Raw genomic sequence first — 16130 nt, 5'->3', positions numbered from 1 at the left:
TGGGAGGACCTGGAGAGAAAGAATTTGTAGAATGTCTGAGGGATGGCTTTTTAGAACAGCTGGTTGTTGAGCCCACTCGGGGATCGGCTGTGCTGGACTGGGTGATCCCAATATGATCAAATTCACGTTGAAATTTGAGAGGAGAAAAAATAAAACCAATGTGTCAGTATTTCAGTGGAATAAAGGAAATTGCAATGGATGAGAGGGGAACTGGCTGAAGTTGACTGAAAAGGGACATTTGCAGGAAGGACAGCACAGCAGAAATGGGTGGATTTTCTGCAAATAATGAGGGAAATGCAAGACAGATATATTCCGAATAAGAAGAAATTTTCAAAGGGAAGAAGGACACTACTGTGGCTGACAAGTGAAGTCAGAGCCAAAGTAAAAGCAAAAGAGAGGGCATACGAGGAAGTTCGAGCGAGTGGGAAGATAGAGAATTGGGAAGCTTTTAAAAACTTGCAGAGGAAAACTCAGAAGGAAAAGATGAATTATGAGAGGAAGCTGGTGACTAATATCAAAGAAGATACTGAAAACTTTTTAAAATATATATAAAGGGTAAAAAGAGCCGAGGGTAGATTTAGGACCAATACAAAATATCGCTGGAGTTACTGTAATGAGAGTTGCTGAGAAGTAAGAGGAATTGAATGCGTACCAGACATTCAAGTGTATCAGGGAAGTGAAGTTTGTGCAGTGACAATTATGAGTCAGAAGGTGCTCTGGAAGTTTAATAGTCTTGAGGGTGGATAAATCTCCAGGACCTGATGCAATGCACCCTCGGGTTCTGAAGAAAATAGCTGAAGAGATAGTGGAGGCATTAACAATGATCTTTCAAGAATCAATAAATTCTGGCATTGTACCAGATGACTGGAAAATAGCAAATATTACTCCACTATTTAAGAAGGGTCAGAGGCAACAGAAAGGGAACTATAGACCTGTTAGCATGACATCAATGGCTGGCAGCTGATGGAATCGATTGTTAGGGATGAGATTATGGAGTACCTAGAGCCGCATGACAAGATCGGCCAAAGCCAGCATGGTTTCCTGAAAGGAAAATCCTGCCTGACAAACCTACTGCAATTCTTTGAGGAAATTACAAGCAGGGTAGACAAAGGAGATGCAGTAGACGTGGTGTACTTGGATGTTCAGAAGGCCTTTGACAATGTGCTGCACATGAGGCTGCTTAGCAAGATAAAAGCCCATGGTATGACAGGGAAGTTATTAAAGTGGGTGGAGCATTGGCTGGTCGGCAGAAAACAGAGAGTGGGAATAAAGGATCCTATTCTGGCTGGCTTCCTGTTACCAGTGGAGTTCCACAGGGGTCAGAGTTGGGACCACTGCTTTTCACGATACATGTCAATGATTTTGACTATGATATTAAAGGATTTATGGCTACATTTGCTGATGATAAAAAGACAGGTGGAGGAGCAGGTAGTGTTGAGGAAACAGAGAGCCTGCAAAGAGACTTAGATAGTTTAGGGGATAGCAAAGAAGGGGTAAATGAAATACAATGTTGGAAAGTGTGTGGTCATGCACTTCGGTAGAAGAAATAAATGGGCAGACTATGATTTAGATGGGGAGAGAATTCAAAATGCAGAGATGCAAAGAGACTTGGGAATCCTTGTGCTAGATACACTAAAGGTGAACCTCCAGGTTGAGCCGGTTGTGAATAAGGCAAAATTCTAGAGGTATAGAATATAAGAGCAGTGATGTGATGTTGTGGTTTATAAGGCACTCGGGAGACCACACGGAGTATTGTGTACAGGATTGGGCTCCTCATTTTGGAAAGGATATATTGAGATTCGTGATGGCTCAGAGAAGATTCACGAGAATGATTCCAGGTATGAAATGGTTACTGCGATGAAATCTTAAGTTTTATTCATTATGGACTGTGCCTTTAAGAATCATGCCTGTAAGAGAGAGAGACGTACAGCACAAGTAGAGGGAGGAGAGGGGGTAAAGAGAGGGGGAGAGGGAGAGAGGGAGGGGAGAGAGAGGGAGAGGGGGGAGGGAGAGAGAGGGAGAGAGAGAGAGAGAGAGAGAGAGAGAGAGAGAGAGAGAGAGAACGAGAACGCTACATGACGGACAGCTGCTGTTCAGCACACCGGCATTTAAACAAGCGTCACTGTCTCTTTTGTGGGACACGCAGATGCACAAAGGCTGGTGGTGGAATTGCCACTGAACTTTTAAGTGCCCACAAGGGTGGGGCTGAGGATCGATTAAGAGGAATCGATCCATGACTATTAGGGCATTTGAGGGCAACCCTGTGGAATATACCGGTGTGTCTAACCCTTGCTTGGGTTGGTAGATTATCACTTGAAGATGGCGCTCTTAAGCTGGTCACGTTTGGCTAACTTAGAAGATTTGGAAGACATCGAGGAGGATTGACAACATCTGTTCACTTGGATTATACATCTCTCTCTGTCTCTCTCACTTCAATCCCGTGGACCGAATTGAATTTCCTTACCACACCATCGTAAGACTGTATCATTTACCACCTAAGCTTGAAGAAGTTCGGGGATTTATACATTTACACCTGTATACGCATAACAGCATTAACTCTTGATTTACCTGGTTTGAGTTACTAAATGACGTGGTTACTAATAAAACAGTGTTTTGTTAACAGCAAAACCAGACTCCAGGCGTTCCATTGCTGCTGAGACTTTTGTGTTCGTAACAGTTACCGCATGAGGAACGTCCGGCAGCTCTTGAACTGTATTCCCTGGAGTTCAGGAGAATGAGGGAGTTCTCACAGAAACACTCTGAACATTGAAAGGCCTGAACTGATTAGATATGGAAAAATTATTTCCCATGGTAGGGGAGTCTAGGACAAGAGGGCACGACTTCAGGATTGAAGGACGACCTTTCGGAACTGAGATGCAGAGAAATTACTTTAGTCTGAGGGTTGTAAATCTGTGGAATTTGTTGCCACGAGCGGCTGTGGAGGCCAAGTCATTGGGTGTATTTAAGGCAGAGATAGATAGTTTCTTGATTAGCCAGGGCATCGAAGGGTATTGGGTGAAAGCAGGGGAATGCGGATGACTGGAAGAATTGGATCAGCCCATGATTGAGTGACGGTGCAGTCTCGATGGGCCAAATGGCCTACTTCTGCTCCTGTATGTTATGGAGTCTTGCTTCAGTGGTGGGCAAGTGGTTGGAGAAGATCCTGGGAGGCAGGACTTGAGACAATTGGAGAGACATAATCTGATCAGGGATAGTCAGCATGGCTTTGTTAAGGGCAGGTCATGCCTTACGAACCACATTGAATTCTTTGAAGATGCAACAAAGCACAGTGATGAAGGTAGAGCATTGGATGTCGTGGGCATGGTTTTCAGTAAGACTTTTGATAAGGTTCCTCAAGCAAAGCTCATTGAGAAATTAATGAGGCAAGGATCCAAGGTGACCTTGCTTTGTGGATCCAGAATTGGTTTGCCCACAGAAGACAAAGGGTGGATGTAGATGCTGTATGAAGCACGGTGACCAGTGCTGTTCAGCAGGGATCTTTGCTGGGACCCCTCCTCTTTGTAATTTTTACAAATGACCTTGATGAGGAAGTAGTGTTTAAGATGATGAGAGGCATGATCATGTGGATAGTCAGAGGCTTTTTCCCAGGTCGGAAATGGTTGCCACAAGAGGACACAGGTTTCATGTGCTGGGGCGTAGGTACAGAGGAGATGTCAGGGGTAAGTCTTTTACTCAGAGAGTGGTGAGTGTGTGGAATGGGCTGCTGGCAACGGTGGTGGAGGCAGATATGATAGTGTCTTTTCAGAGACTTTTGGATAGATACATGGAGCTTAGTAAAATAGAGGGCTAAGTGGGCCGAAGGGCCTGTTTCATGATGTAGGTTTCCTAAGTTTCTAGAAGGGTGGGTTTGTAAGTTTGTCGATGACACAAATGTTGGGGTTGTTGTGAATAGTTGGAGGTTACAGTCGGACATCAATAGGATGCAGAACTGGGCTGAGGAGTGACAGATGGAGTTCAACCCAGTGGTTCCTTTCAGTCGGTCACATTTGAAGACAGAATACAACATTAATGTTAGGACTCTTGGCAGAGTGGAGGATCAGTGAGATCTTGGGGTCCGTGTCAATTGTGCACACAAAGCTGTTGGGCAGGTTGACAGTGTTGTTAAGAAGGCCTTCATCAACAATGGGACCGAGTTCAAACGCCTTGAGGTAACTTTACAGATATAAGGCCTTAGTTAGACCTCACTTTTGGTACTGTGTTCAGTTCTAGTCCCCTCAATACAGGAAGGACGTGGATACTATAGACAGAGGGCAGAGGAGATTCACAGATATAAGGCCTTAGTTAGACCTCACTTTTGGTACTGTGTTCAGTTCTGGTCCCCTCAATACAGGAAGGACGTGGATATTATAGACAGAGGGCAGAGGAGATTTACAGATATAAGGCCTTAGTTAGACCTCACTTTTGGTACTGTGTTCAGTTCTGGTCCCTCAATACAGGAAGGACTTGGATACTATAGACAGAGGGCAGAGGAGATTTACAGATATAAGGCCTTAGTTAGACCTCACTTTTGGTACTGTGTTCAGTTCTGGTCCCCTTAATACAGGAAGGACGTGGATACTATAGACAGAGGGCAGAGGAGATTTACAAGGATGTTGTATGGATTGGAGAGCATGCCTCATAAGAATAGGTTGAGTGAACTTCGGAGCGAAGGAAGATGAGAGGTGACCTGATAGAGGTGAATAAGATGATGAGGGGCATTGATCGTGAGGATAGCAAGAGGCTTTTTCCCAAGAGTGAAATGGCTAACATGAGGGGGTATAGTTTTAAGGTGCTTGGAAGTAGGTACAAGGGTGATGTCAGAGGTATGTTTTTCACACAGAGAGGTGGATACAATAGAACCTTTTCAGAGACTTTTAGATAGGTACATGGAGCTTAGAAAATAGAGGGCTATGTGGTAGGGAAATTATAGGCAGTTTTTCAAATAGGTTACACATTCGGTGCAACAATGTGGGCCGAAGGGCCTGTAATTACACTGTGGATTTCTGTCTCTAAATGAACTCCTCATCTTCTAACAAGGCACGGATCAGTTATCCTGGCTGACCATCAAATTCTCTGACTGTATTCCTGTCTGTATGAGGATGTTTCTGCGTTCAATCAACCTATGACTTGGCTCAATTTGTCTCTGTCCTTTGGGATTATTTCAAGTTCTGGCCATGCTCCACAACACTACAAAGAGCAATTGTCACAACATATAGAATCCCGGAGATTTTCTAATTACTCGGATCCCCACCCCAGCTGATTGACAGTGATGAATCCATTAATGTCAATGCCAGCAATCTTGAATGGGAGGGCAGCAGTTATTCTCATTGGAGTGTGGCAGTCTTGTGATGTGAAAGCCACAAGTCATTTGTCCTGGAGGACAAAGGAGTTACTTACCCAGCGGGAACTAAATCTGACGGAAGGATTTTTTTTTTGCCATACAGCACTAATTGACAATTTAATTGATTGGAAGGTAGACTTTTCATCCAAGATTAACTAGGAAGTTCATTTTTGTTCCGAATTACTAATCCTTGCATGTATTCAGCTGGACCTCGGCAGTGTTTGAGAGAGGCATTCGCTCACATTTCCTCCGACTGTACTGGGACAACGCTGGCAGAGTGACGCATGGCTGCCTCTTTACCCGAAAGGCCGCACGAACGAGAAACCTATCTGTCAGGCACCGAACGATCTAGCGATGCGCATGCGCCGCAGAAATGGCGGCGGCTCCAGCGCTCGTCAGCTGAAAGCTCCCCGGGGCCCGGGTACGGATCGTGGGGCTGAGGAAGAGGGAACGGACCGGGGCTGTCCTGGGGTGCAGGAGCAGTGCGGCAGGAGCTCACAGTAATAGCCCTTCAATCGCGTTTCAGACACCGGAGATTAAATCCCTCCCGGAGACCCCGCCTACCTGCAGCCGGTCCTTGTGAGCCTCTCGTCTACTGAGCGCATGCGCGATAGTTCGGACCGCCTCAGACCCCCTGCGCATGCGCATGTGAGCAAACAGGAGAAAATCTGCAGATGCGGAAATCCAAAGCAACAGACGGGAAATGCTGGAGGAAATTCAGAAAATCAGGAAAATCTCCAGCAACTATGGAGAGGAGAGAACAGTCGGCGTTTCAGACCGAGACCCTTCTTCAGGACTGGAAAGGAAGGGAGGGAGTAAGAATCTGGGGGAAGGTGAGGTGATAGGGTAAACAGGGAGACGGGGAGGAGTGAAGAGCTGAGAAGTTGATTGGTGAGAGTGATAAAGGGGTGGGGAATTATTATTATTAAATACTATTAATCCCGAGTGGCGAATTCTTTCGTTACAGCAGCCACATTTAAAAACATACTTAGCACTGTGCAGACTTTACTAAAAATAAAGATTAACAATATACACAATAATTATATATTAAAAAATAACGCAGAGACTATTGAACTACGATGTGTGTTCTCCTGTGTCCTGGGGCTGAAACCGACAGGGTCAGCAGATGTAGTCTGTCCGGCTGTCTCCTACCCCGACCTGCGGTCACTGTCAGACGGGACAGCAGATGTAGTCTCTCCGGCTGTCTCCTACCCTGAGCAGTCACTGTCAGACGGGACAGCAGATGTAGTCTCTCCGGCTGTCTCCTACCCTGACCTGCGGTCACTGTCAGACGGGACAGCAGATGTAGTCTCTCCGGCTGTCTCCTACCCTGACCAGTCACTGTCAGACGGGTCAACAGATGTCGTCTCTCCGGCTGTCTCCTACCCTGACCTGCAGCCACTGTCAGACGGGTCAACAGATGTCGTCTCTCCGGCTGTCTCCTACCCTGACCAGTCACTGTCAGACGGGTCAGCAGATGTAGTCTGTCCGGCTGTCTCCTACCCCGACCTGCGGTCACTGTCAGACGGGACAGCAGATGTAGTCTCTCCGGCTGTCTCCTACCCTGACCAGTCACTGTCAGACGGGTCAACAGATGTCGTCTCTCCGGCTGTCTCCTACCCTGACCTGCAGCCACTGTCAGACGGGTCAACAGATGTCGTCTCTCCGGCTGTCTCCTACCCTGACCAGTCACTGTCAGACGGGTCAGCAGATGTAGTCTCTCCGGCTGTCTCCTACCCTGACCAGTCACTGTCAGACGGGTCAGCAGATGTAGTCTCTCCGGCTGTCTCCTACCCTGACCTGCGGTCACTGTCAGACGGGTCAGCAGATGTGGTCTCTCCGGCTGTCTCCTACCCTGACCAGTCACTGTTAGACGGGTCAGCAGATGTAGTCTCTCCGGCTGTCTCCTACCCTGACCTGCGGTCACTGTCAGACGGGTCAGCAGATGTGGTCTCTCCGGCTGTCTCCTACCCTGACCAGTCACTGTCAGACGGGTCAGCAGATGTAGTCTCTCCGGCTGTCTCCTACCCTGACCTACGGTCACTGTCAGACGGGTCAGCAGATGTAATCTCCCAGGCTGTCTCCTACCCTGACCTGCAGTCACTGTCAGACGGGTCAGCAGATGTAGTCTCTCCGGCTGTCTCCTACCCTGACCTGCGGTCACTGTCAGACGGGTTAGCAGATGTAATCTCTCCGGCTGTCTCCTACCCTGACCTGCGGTCACTGTCAGACGGGACAGCAGATGTAGTCTCTCCGGCTGTCTCCTACCCTGACCAGTCACTGTCAGACGGGTCAGCAGATGTAGTCTCTCCGGCTGTCTCATACCCTGACCAGTCACTGTCAGACGGGATAGCAGATGTAGTCTCTCCGGCTGTCTCCTACCCTGACCTGCGGTCACTGTCAGACGGGACAGCAGATGTAGTCTCTCCGGCTGTCTCCTACCCTGACCTGCGGTCACTGTTAGACGGGTCAGCAGATGTAGTCTCTCCGGCTGTCTCCTACCCTGACCAGTCACTGTCAGACGGGACAGCAGATGTAGTCTCTCCGGCTGTCTCCTACCCTGACCTGCGGTCACTGTCAGACGGGACAGCAGATGTAGTCTCTCCGGCTGTCTCCTACCCTGACTAGTCACTGTCAGACGGGACAGCAGATGTAGTCTCTCCGGCTGTCTCCTACCCTGACCAGTCACTGTCAGACGTGTCAGCGGATGTAGTCTCTCCGGCTGTCTCCTACCCTGACCAGTCACTGTCAGACGGGACAGCAGATGTAGTCTCTCCGGCTGTCTCCTACCCTGACCTGCAGTCACTGTCAGACGGGTCAGCAGATGTAGTCTCTCCGGCTGTCTCCTACCCTGACCAGTGACTGTCAGACGGGTCAGCAGATGTAGTCTCTCCGGCTGTCTCCTACCCTGACCTGCGGTCACTGTCAGACGGGACACTCCCAGCTACTCACACTCTAAGATGGCGCTGCGCTTGTGACAGCTTGTTGCTGCAGCTCCTACGTTTTGCCGTTTATTTCTGTGTTCTTTGTGTCATTCTGTATCACTGTGTGTCAGGAGTGGACAATCCCATGTGCTGGAGCTTTTGGAAAGTCACCGGCACCCAATGGGATGTACCCCAGGACACTGTGGGAAGTGAGGGAGGGGATTGCTGAGCCTCTGGCCATGATCCTTGCATCATCAATGAGGACGGGAGAGGTTCCAGAGGATTGGAGGGATGCAGATGCTGTTCCCTTTTTCAAGAAAGAGAGTAGAGAGAGCCCCGGAATATCAGAGGTTACAGCGGGACATTGATCGGATGCAAAACTGGGCTGAGAAGAGGCAGATGGAGTTCATCCCAGATAAGTGTGAGGTAGTTCATCTGGTAGGTCAAATATGATAGCAGAACGTAGTATTAATGGTAAGACTCTAGGCAGTGTGGAGGATCAGAGGGATCTTAGGGTCTGGGTCCATAGGAAACTCAAAGCTGCTACGCAGGTTGAATTTGTGGTTAAGAAGGCACGCGGTGCATGAGTTTATGAGCTGAGAGGTAATGTTGCAGCTATATATGACCCTGGTCTGACCTCACTCTGATTACTCTGCTCATTTCTGGTCGCCTCACTACAGGAAGGACGCGGAATCCATAGAAAGGGTGCAGAGGAGATTCACAAGGATGCTGCCTGGATTGAGGAGCATGTCTTCTGAGAATCGGTTGAGTGAACCCGGCTTTTCTCCTTGGAACGATGGAGAATGAGAGGGGACCTGATAGAGGTGTACAAGATAATGAGAGGCATTGATCATGTAGATAGACAGAGGCTTTTCCCCAGGGCTGAACTGGCGAGCACGAGTGGAGATATTTTGAAGGTGCTTGGAAGTAGATACAGAGGAGATGTCAGGCGCCTGTGTTTTTTACGCAGAGAGTGGTGAGTGTGTGGAACGGGCTGCCGGCGACCGTGGTGGAGGTGGAAACGGTAGGGTCTTTTCAGAGACTCCTGGACAGGTACATGGAGCTGTGGGCAAGCCTAGGCAGTTCTACGATAAGGACATGTTGGGCTCAGCTTTGTGGGCCGGAGGGCCTGTGTTGCGCTGCAGATTTTCTTTGTTTCTGTGTTCTATCATCCACCTGTTGCAGTGAGCTCACTCCCACCGGAATGATGCTGGTGGCATTGTGAGAATCATAATTTTAGATTCGCTCTAGTGCCTTCAGTGCAATCCATCCGCCTCTTCTGAGCAAGAAATTGCAAAGAATGGGTGTGACAAATCCACTATCTCCTGGATCACTGCCTTCCTGACTGATAGAGCCCAGTTTGTACCGCTGGGTGGTTCTCTGCCTGAGGTGGAGGTGAGTGTCACTGGAGCCCCACCAGGGACTGTCCTGTCTCCGTTTCTGTTCACACTGTACATCTCTGACTTTCAGTATAACTCTGAGTCTGGCCACTTGCAGAAGTTCTCTGATGACTCTGCAGAGATGGGCAGGAGTCGGAGAACAGAGGACTGGTGGGCAGGGTTGTGGAATAGTGAGGGAGGAATCACCTGCTCCTGAATGTGGCCGAAACCAGGGAAATGGTGATTGATTTTAGGAGGAAGTGGACATTTACGAGTCCAGTATACATTCTGAGAGAAGAGGTCACTGTGGTGGAGGAGTACAATTAGCTGGGTGTTCACCTCGGCAATAGATATGACTGGAAAAGCAACAGAAAGGTGGTTTACAAGAAGGGGATGAGTAGACTCTATCTTCTATGAAACCGAGATGCTTGAATGTGTGAGGCGGGTTGGTGCAGATCGTTTACCAGTCTGCTGTAGCGAGTGCGGTCTTCTTTGCTGCTTTCTGTTGGGGGAGCAGCAGCGGTGCAAAAAGACAAAATAAACTCATCAGAAAACATGGATCCATCCTTGGACAGAACCGGACTCTTTCGAGTTAGTGGTGGGGAGGGGGTCACTGAACAAACTGTTAGTGATTATGGACAATCTGTCATATCCTCTCCATGACCTACCCGACAGACAGCAGAGTCCCCATCCCTCTTTCCAACATCCCCGCCCTCTCAAGCATAGTTACAGAAATTGTTTCTTACCAAATGCAAGAGTTCATCTTTCTGCGATAGGTGAACACACATCTTAGTTCAATAGCCCCTGCATTATTATTTTATTCAATATTATTCCACATTGGTACAGTATTACTGTATATATTATTATTCTCTACTTTCTTTTTAGTAAAGTCTGCACACTGCTAAGTGTGTTTTTAAATGTTGCTGCTGTAACGGAATGAATTTCCCACTCAGGATCAATAAAATATTATTATTCTCCAGCCGTTTATCTTTCTCACTTATTAACTTCTTAGCTCTTAACTCTCCCCGTCTCCCGGTTTACCCTATCACCTCATCTCCCCCCCACATTCTTACTCCCTCCCTTCCTTTCCAGTCCTGAAGAAGGGTGTGGGTCTGAAACGCCGACTGTTCTCTCCTCTCCATTGTTGCTTTCTGCCCCCCTGAGTTCCTCCGGCATTTTGTGGGTGTTGCTTTGGATTTCCGCGTCTGCAGATTTTTTTATCCTGTTTTATCCAATGCGCATGCGTGGGCGGCACAGCCAATCGTGAACATTGCGCATGCGCTCAGCAGACGAGAGGCTCTCAGGGATCGGACGCAGGTAGGAGCGGGGCCGCGGGTGGGAACTTAATCACCGGCGTCTGAACCGCGATTAAAGGAAAATTACTATGAGCTCCGTCCACACTGATCCTGCACCTTAGGACAGTCCCAGTCCTTTCCGTCTCTCTCAGCCCCACGATTTACCCGAGCCACGGGGAGTTTGCGGCGCCGCCATTTCTCCGGCGCATGCGCATCGCTGTTTCCTTGGATGGCGTATAGACAGGTTTCTCCTCCGTGGTGTCTTCTGGGTAAGGAGGCAGTCATGGGTGACACCAGCGTTGTCCCCCATAGGGAATGTCCCTAACGCAGCGACCTCCAGCCATGTAAATCCGAAGATCAGTACCTCGGAACAAAAATATAGCGTCCAGTTACTCTCGGATGAAGAGTCTACCTCCGAGTCAGTGAAAATGTCAATTAGTACAGTATACCATAAAAAAATCCGCCGGTCGGCTTTAGTTCTTTCTGGGTAAATAATGATATGAAACACCTTTGTCCTCGATGACAGGTGACTTGTAGCTTTCACATCACAAAAGTGCCACACTCCAATGAGAATAACTACTGCTTACCCCTTCATAGTCATTGGCATTGCCATCGATGGGTTCATCACTCAATCAGCTGGGGGGGGAGGGAATCCCAGTAATTAGAAAATCTCAAGGATCAGACATGTAGTAACAAGTTCACTTTGTGGAACATGACCTGAACTTGAAATATACCAAAGGACAGAGACAGATTGAGCCAAGTCACAGGTTGATTGAAGGCTGAAATAGCCCATTCTCATACAGACAGGAATACAGTCAGAGATTTTGTTGGTCAGTCAGGATGCCTGATCCGTGCCTTGTTAGAAGATGGGGAGTTCACATATAATCACAGAAACATAAGTCTGCAATTCATTACAGGCCCTTCGGACAACGTCATGCCGACCGTATAACCTACTCTAGAATCTGCCTAGAGTTTCACTACCAAATAGCCCTCTATTATTCCCAGCTCCACGTACGTACCTAACAGTGTCTGAAAAGACCCTTATTGTATCCACCTCTACCACCGTCGCTGGCAGTACCTGCCACTCTCTGTGTGAAAAACATACCTCTGGTAGACCCCTTGTACCTACTTCCAAGCACCTTAAAACTATACCCCCTCATGTTAGCTAGTTCAGCCCTGGGAAGAAACCTCTGGGTTTCTCACGATCATTGCCTCTCATCATCTTATACAACTCTCTCAGGTCACCTCTCATCTTCCATCGCTCCAAAGTTTACTCAACCTACTCTTGTAAGGCATGCTCTCCAATCCAAGCAACATCCTTGTCAATCTCCTCTGCACCCTATTTAGAGTATTTTTTCCTGTAGTGAGGTGATCAGAATTGAACACAGTGCTAAAAGTAGGGCCTAACGAAGGCCTTTTATATCTGTAGTAGTACCTCACCGCTTTGAAGGCCTTCTTAAAAACATTGTCCAGCTGCGTAGCAGCTCTGCATGAACTATTGACACAGATCCCAAGATATCGCTGATCCTCCAAACTGCCAAGAGTCCTATCATTAATATTGTATTCTGTCTTCAAATTGGACCTACCGAAATGAACCACCAGGTTGATCTCCATCTGCTTCCCACAGTCACCTGTGGTATATCTCAACTTGAGATGAACTGGGTGATATTCTGATGCCAGAGCTCACATTGAGAGAAGATCTTACAGAAACATGTAAAGTTATGATTCAGATAGAATTAAGATAGAGGCAGGAAAGTTGTTTCCACTGGTAGGTGAGGGTAGAACTAGAGGACATCACTTTAACATTCAGGGCATTTGGGATGGAGATGAAGAACTGTTTTCCCCCGAGAGTTGGGAATCTATAGATTTCTCTGCCCAATGACGCAGTGGAGGCTACCTCAGTAAATGCATTTGAGATGAGGTTGGATAGATGTTTGCAAAGTAGGGGAATGAAGGGCGATGGGGAAAAGGCAGGTTGGTGGAGACAGGCCAGATGATGTTCTCCTACTCCTTTTTCTTATGTTCTCACCACAGACTAAAATCTCACCTGAAAAACTGTCCTTCACCTATTGATGTCCTTTCAAATATTTGTACAGGTTTGAAACGGCAGAACACTTGTGCATGGGCTGTCTCTTTCCGGATATACAAGGATTGGCCAAATATTTCCTTTGCAAGACCGACACATCTGTTGTCAATCCTTGGAGATGAAGAATGATCTCATCCCAGCTGGAAATGTGTTTTGTGTCTGAAATGAAGTTTTCTGTTGTAACTCAGTGAAATCCACTGGAACCGGGGAGCTGAGAACACACAAGCATTTGTTCACTGGAGATCAGTTCTTCAACTGCATTGATTGTACAAGGGATTCTAACGTCTGACTTTCTGAATTGCCAGATGATTGATCGCAGTGAGATATCATTCTCCTTCTCTCAGTGTGGGAAGAGATTCACTCACAGCCTACCCACAGACACGCCAGTGAGTTCACAGTGGGGAGAGGCCGTTCACCTGCTCTGTGTGAGGGAGGGGAACTACTCAGTCATCCAGTCTGAAGATACATCAGCAAGTTCACACCACAGTGAGATGCTCCACCCGTTCTGACAGCGGGAAGTAATTCATTCTTCCGTCGGTGCTAAATATACATCTGAAAATTCCCCAGTGAGAGGATGGTAACCTGTTTACATGGTGGGAAGGCATTCACACACTCAACCATGCCACAGTGACACCAACGAGTTCGCACCGGGGAGAGGCCAATCACCTGCTCCGTATGGGAAAGGATTCACTCAATCATCTCAACTGAATGAACACCAGTGAGTTCACACTGAAAAGATGCCGTTCTCCTGCTTAGACTGTGGGAAGGGATTCACTCGTTCATCCACACTACAGAGACACCAGCGAGTCCACACTGGGGAGAGGCCATTCACTTGCTCTGAATGTGGGAAGGGATTCACTGACTCATCCAAACTTGTGAGGCACTACCGAGTTCACACTGGGGAGAGACCGTTCACTTGCTCTGAATGTGAGAAAGGATTTGCCCGGTCATCTCAACTGACTGAACATCAGCGAGTTCACACTGGGGAGAAACCGTTCAGCTGCTTTCAATGTGGCAAGGGGTTCACTCAGTCATCTCATCTGAAAGTACATCAGCGAATTCACACTGGGGAGAAACCGTTCAGCTGCTCTGAATGTGGGAAGGGATTCACTGATTCATACTCCCTTGTGAAGCACTGCCGAATTCACACTGGGGAGAAGCCATTCACGTGCTCTGACTGTGGGAAGGGATTCACTGACTCATCCCACCTTGTGAAGCACAGCCGAATTCACACTGGGGAGAAGCCATTCACGTGCTCTGAATGTGGGAAGGGATTCACTCAGTCATCTCATCTGAATGTACACCAACAAATTCACACTGGGGAGAAACCGTTCAGCTGCTCTGAATGTGGGAAGGGATTCGCTGATTCATACTCCCTTGTGAAGCACAGCCGAATTCACACTGGGGAGAAGCCATTTACATGCTGTGAATGTGGGAAGGGATTCACTGACTCATCACACCTTGTGAAGCACAGCCGAATTCACACTGGGGAGAAGCCATTCACATGCTCTGAATGTGGGAAGGGATTCACTGCGTCGTCCAACCTGGTGAGGCACTGCCGAATTCACACTGGGGAGAAACCGTTCACCTGCTCAGATTGTGGAAAGGGATTCACTCGGTCATCAGGCTTGAAAGTTCATCAGCGAGTTCACACTGGGCGATGCCAGTCACCTGTTCTGATTGTGGGAATGAATTCACTCAGACATCTCAACTGACTGAACATCAACTGCTCAGACGGGAACAAATTCACTCAGACATTACTGAGCGAACATCAGTGAGTTCACACTGGGCGATGCCAGTCACCTGTTCTGATTGTGGGAATGAATTCACTCAGACATCTCAACTGACTGAACATCAACTGCTCAGACGGGAACGAATTCACTCAGACATCACTGAGCGAACATCAGTGAGTTCACACTGGGCGATGCCAGTCACCTGTTCTGATTACGGGAAGGAATTCATTCAGACATCACTGAGCGAACATCAGTGAGTTCACACTGTATAGAAGCTGTTCATCTGCTCTGACTGTGGGAATTAATGCATACATTCATCTCGGCTAACGACACACCAGACTGTTTTCAGCAGTGGGAGGACATAGACCTGATCAGACTGTGGGAAGGCATTCACACACTGATCCACACTGCAGAGACAGTGGTGGGTTCACACTGTGGGGAGGGTGGTCACCTGCTCAGACTGTGGGAAGGGATTCACACACTGATCCACACTGCAGAGACAGTGGTGGGTTCACACTGTGGTGAGGGTGGTCACCTGCTCAGACTGTGGGAAGGCGTTCACACACTGATCCACACTGCAGAGACAGTGGTGGGTTCACACTGTGGGGAGGGTGGTCACCCGCTCTGAATGTGGGAAGGCATTCACACACTGATCCACGCTGCAGAGACAGTGGTGGGGTCACACTGTGGGGAGGGTGGTCACCTGCTCAGACTGTGGGAAGGGATTCACACACTGATCCACACTGCAGAGACAGTGGTGGGTTCACACTGTGGGGAGGGTGGTCACCTGCTCAGACTGTGGGAAGGCATTCACACACTGATCCACACTGCAGAGACAGTGGTGGGTTCACACTGTGGGGAGGGTGGTCACCTGCTCAGACTGTGGGAAGGCATTCACACACTGATCCACACTGCAGAGACAGTGGTGGGTTCACACTGTGGGGAGGGTGGTCACCTGCTCAGACTGTGGGATGAGTTTCAATCAGTCATTCATCCTTGTGTCCCCCTACCGAGCTTTGATCCATTGTGAATCGGAGAGGTCAGAAGCTTGAGAGGACGTAATTCACTCAGGTTCACCAATGGGGTATTAAAGGCAGTGGTTCAGGGCAGGTTATTTTTGAGCTTTCAGCAGTGGCTACTCAACAGTCAGGATGGATTATCAAGAAAACCTTCATTAGCAGGAGCAAGTGGAGCGGTCATTGTTGGACTGGACAGAGTTGGAGCGGAGACTTTGAGGCTTTAATTCTTTGAGGTTTCAGTGGGGAGAGCAGTCAGTCAGAGAAGGCAAAATCATGATGGAGGTAGAATGTTTTTTGCCCCTTCTTTACATTTTCTCAGTTAGAACAGTGGAGATGCCAGGCAGGATAGTGGA

The 16130-nt window shown here is 48.2% G+C and overlaps 1 protein-coding gene across 1 annotated transcript in view; it reads left to right on the top strand.

Moving 5' to 3' along the window:
* Window positions 1-14833, top strand: part of LOC140721912 (uncharacterized) — a 46723-nt gene extending 31890 nt beyond the window's left edge. Inside the window, exon 4 of the mRNA XM_073036735.1 lies at window positions 13822-14833. Within this exon, the coding sequence (XP_072892836.1) occupies window positions 13822-14740 (919 nt within the window). The 3' untranslated portion in view covers window positions 14741-14833. The remainder of the gene's footprint in view (window positions 1-13821) is intronic.
* Window positions 14834-16130: the final 1297 nt, after the last annotated feature.

Source organism: Hemitrygon akajei, unplaced genomic scaffold (genome assembly GCF_048418815.1).
Source record: "Hemitrygon akajei unplaced genomic scaffold, sHemAka1.3 Scf000064, whole genome shotgun sequence".
Taxonomy (NCBI): domain Eukaryota; kingdom Metazoa; phylum Chordata; class Chondrichthyes; order Myliobatiformes; family Dasyatidae; genus Hemitrygon; species Hemitrygon akajei.
This window is presented reverse-complemented; position numbering and strand designations above follow the sequence as displayed.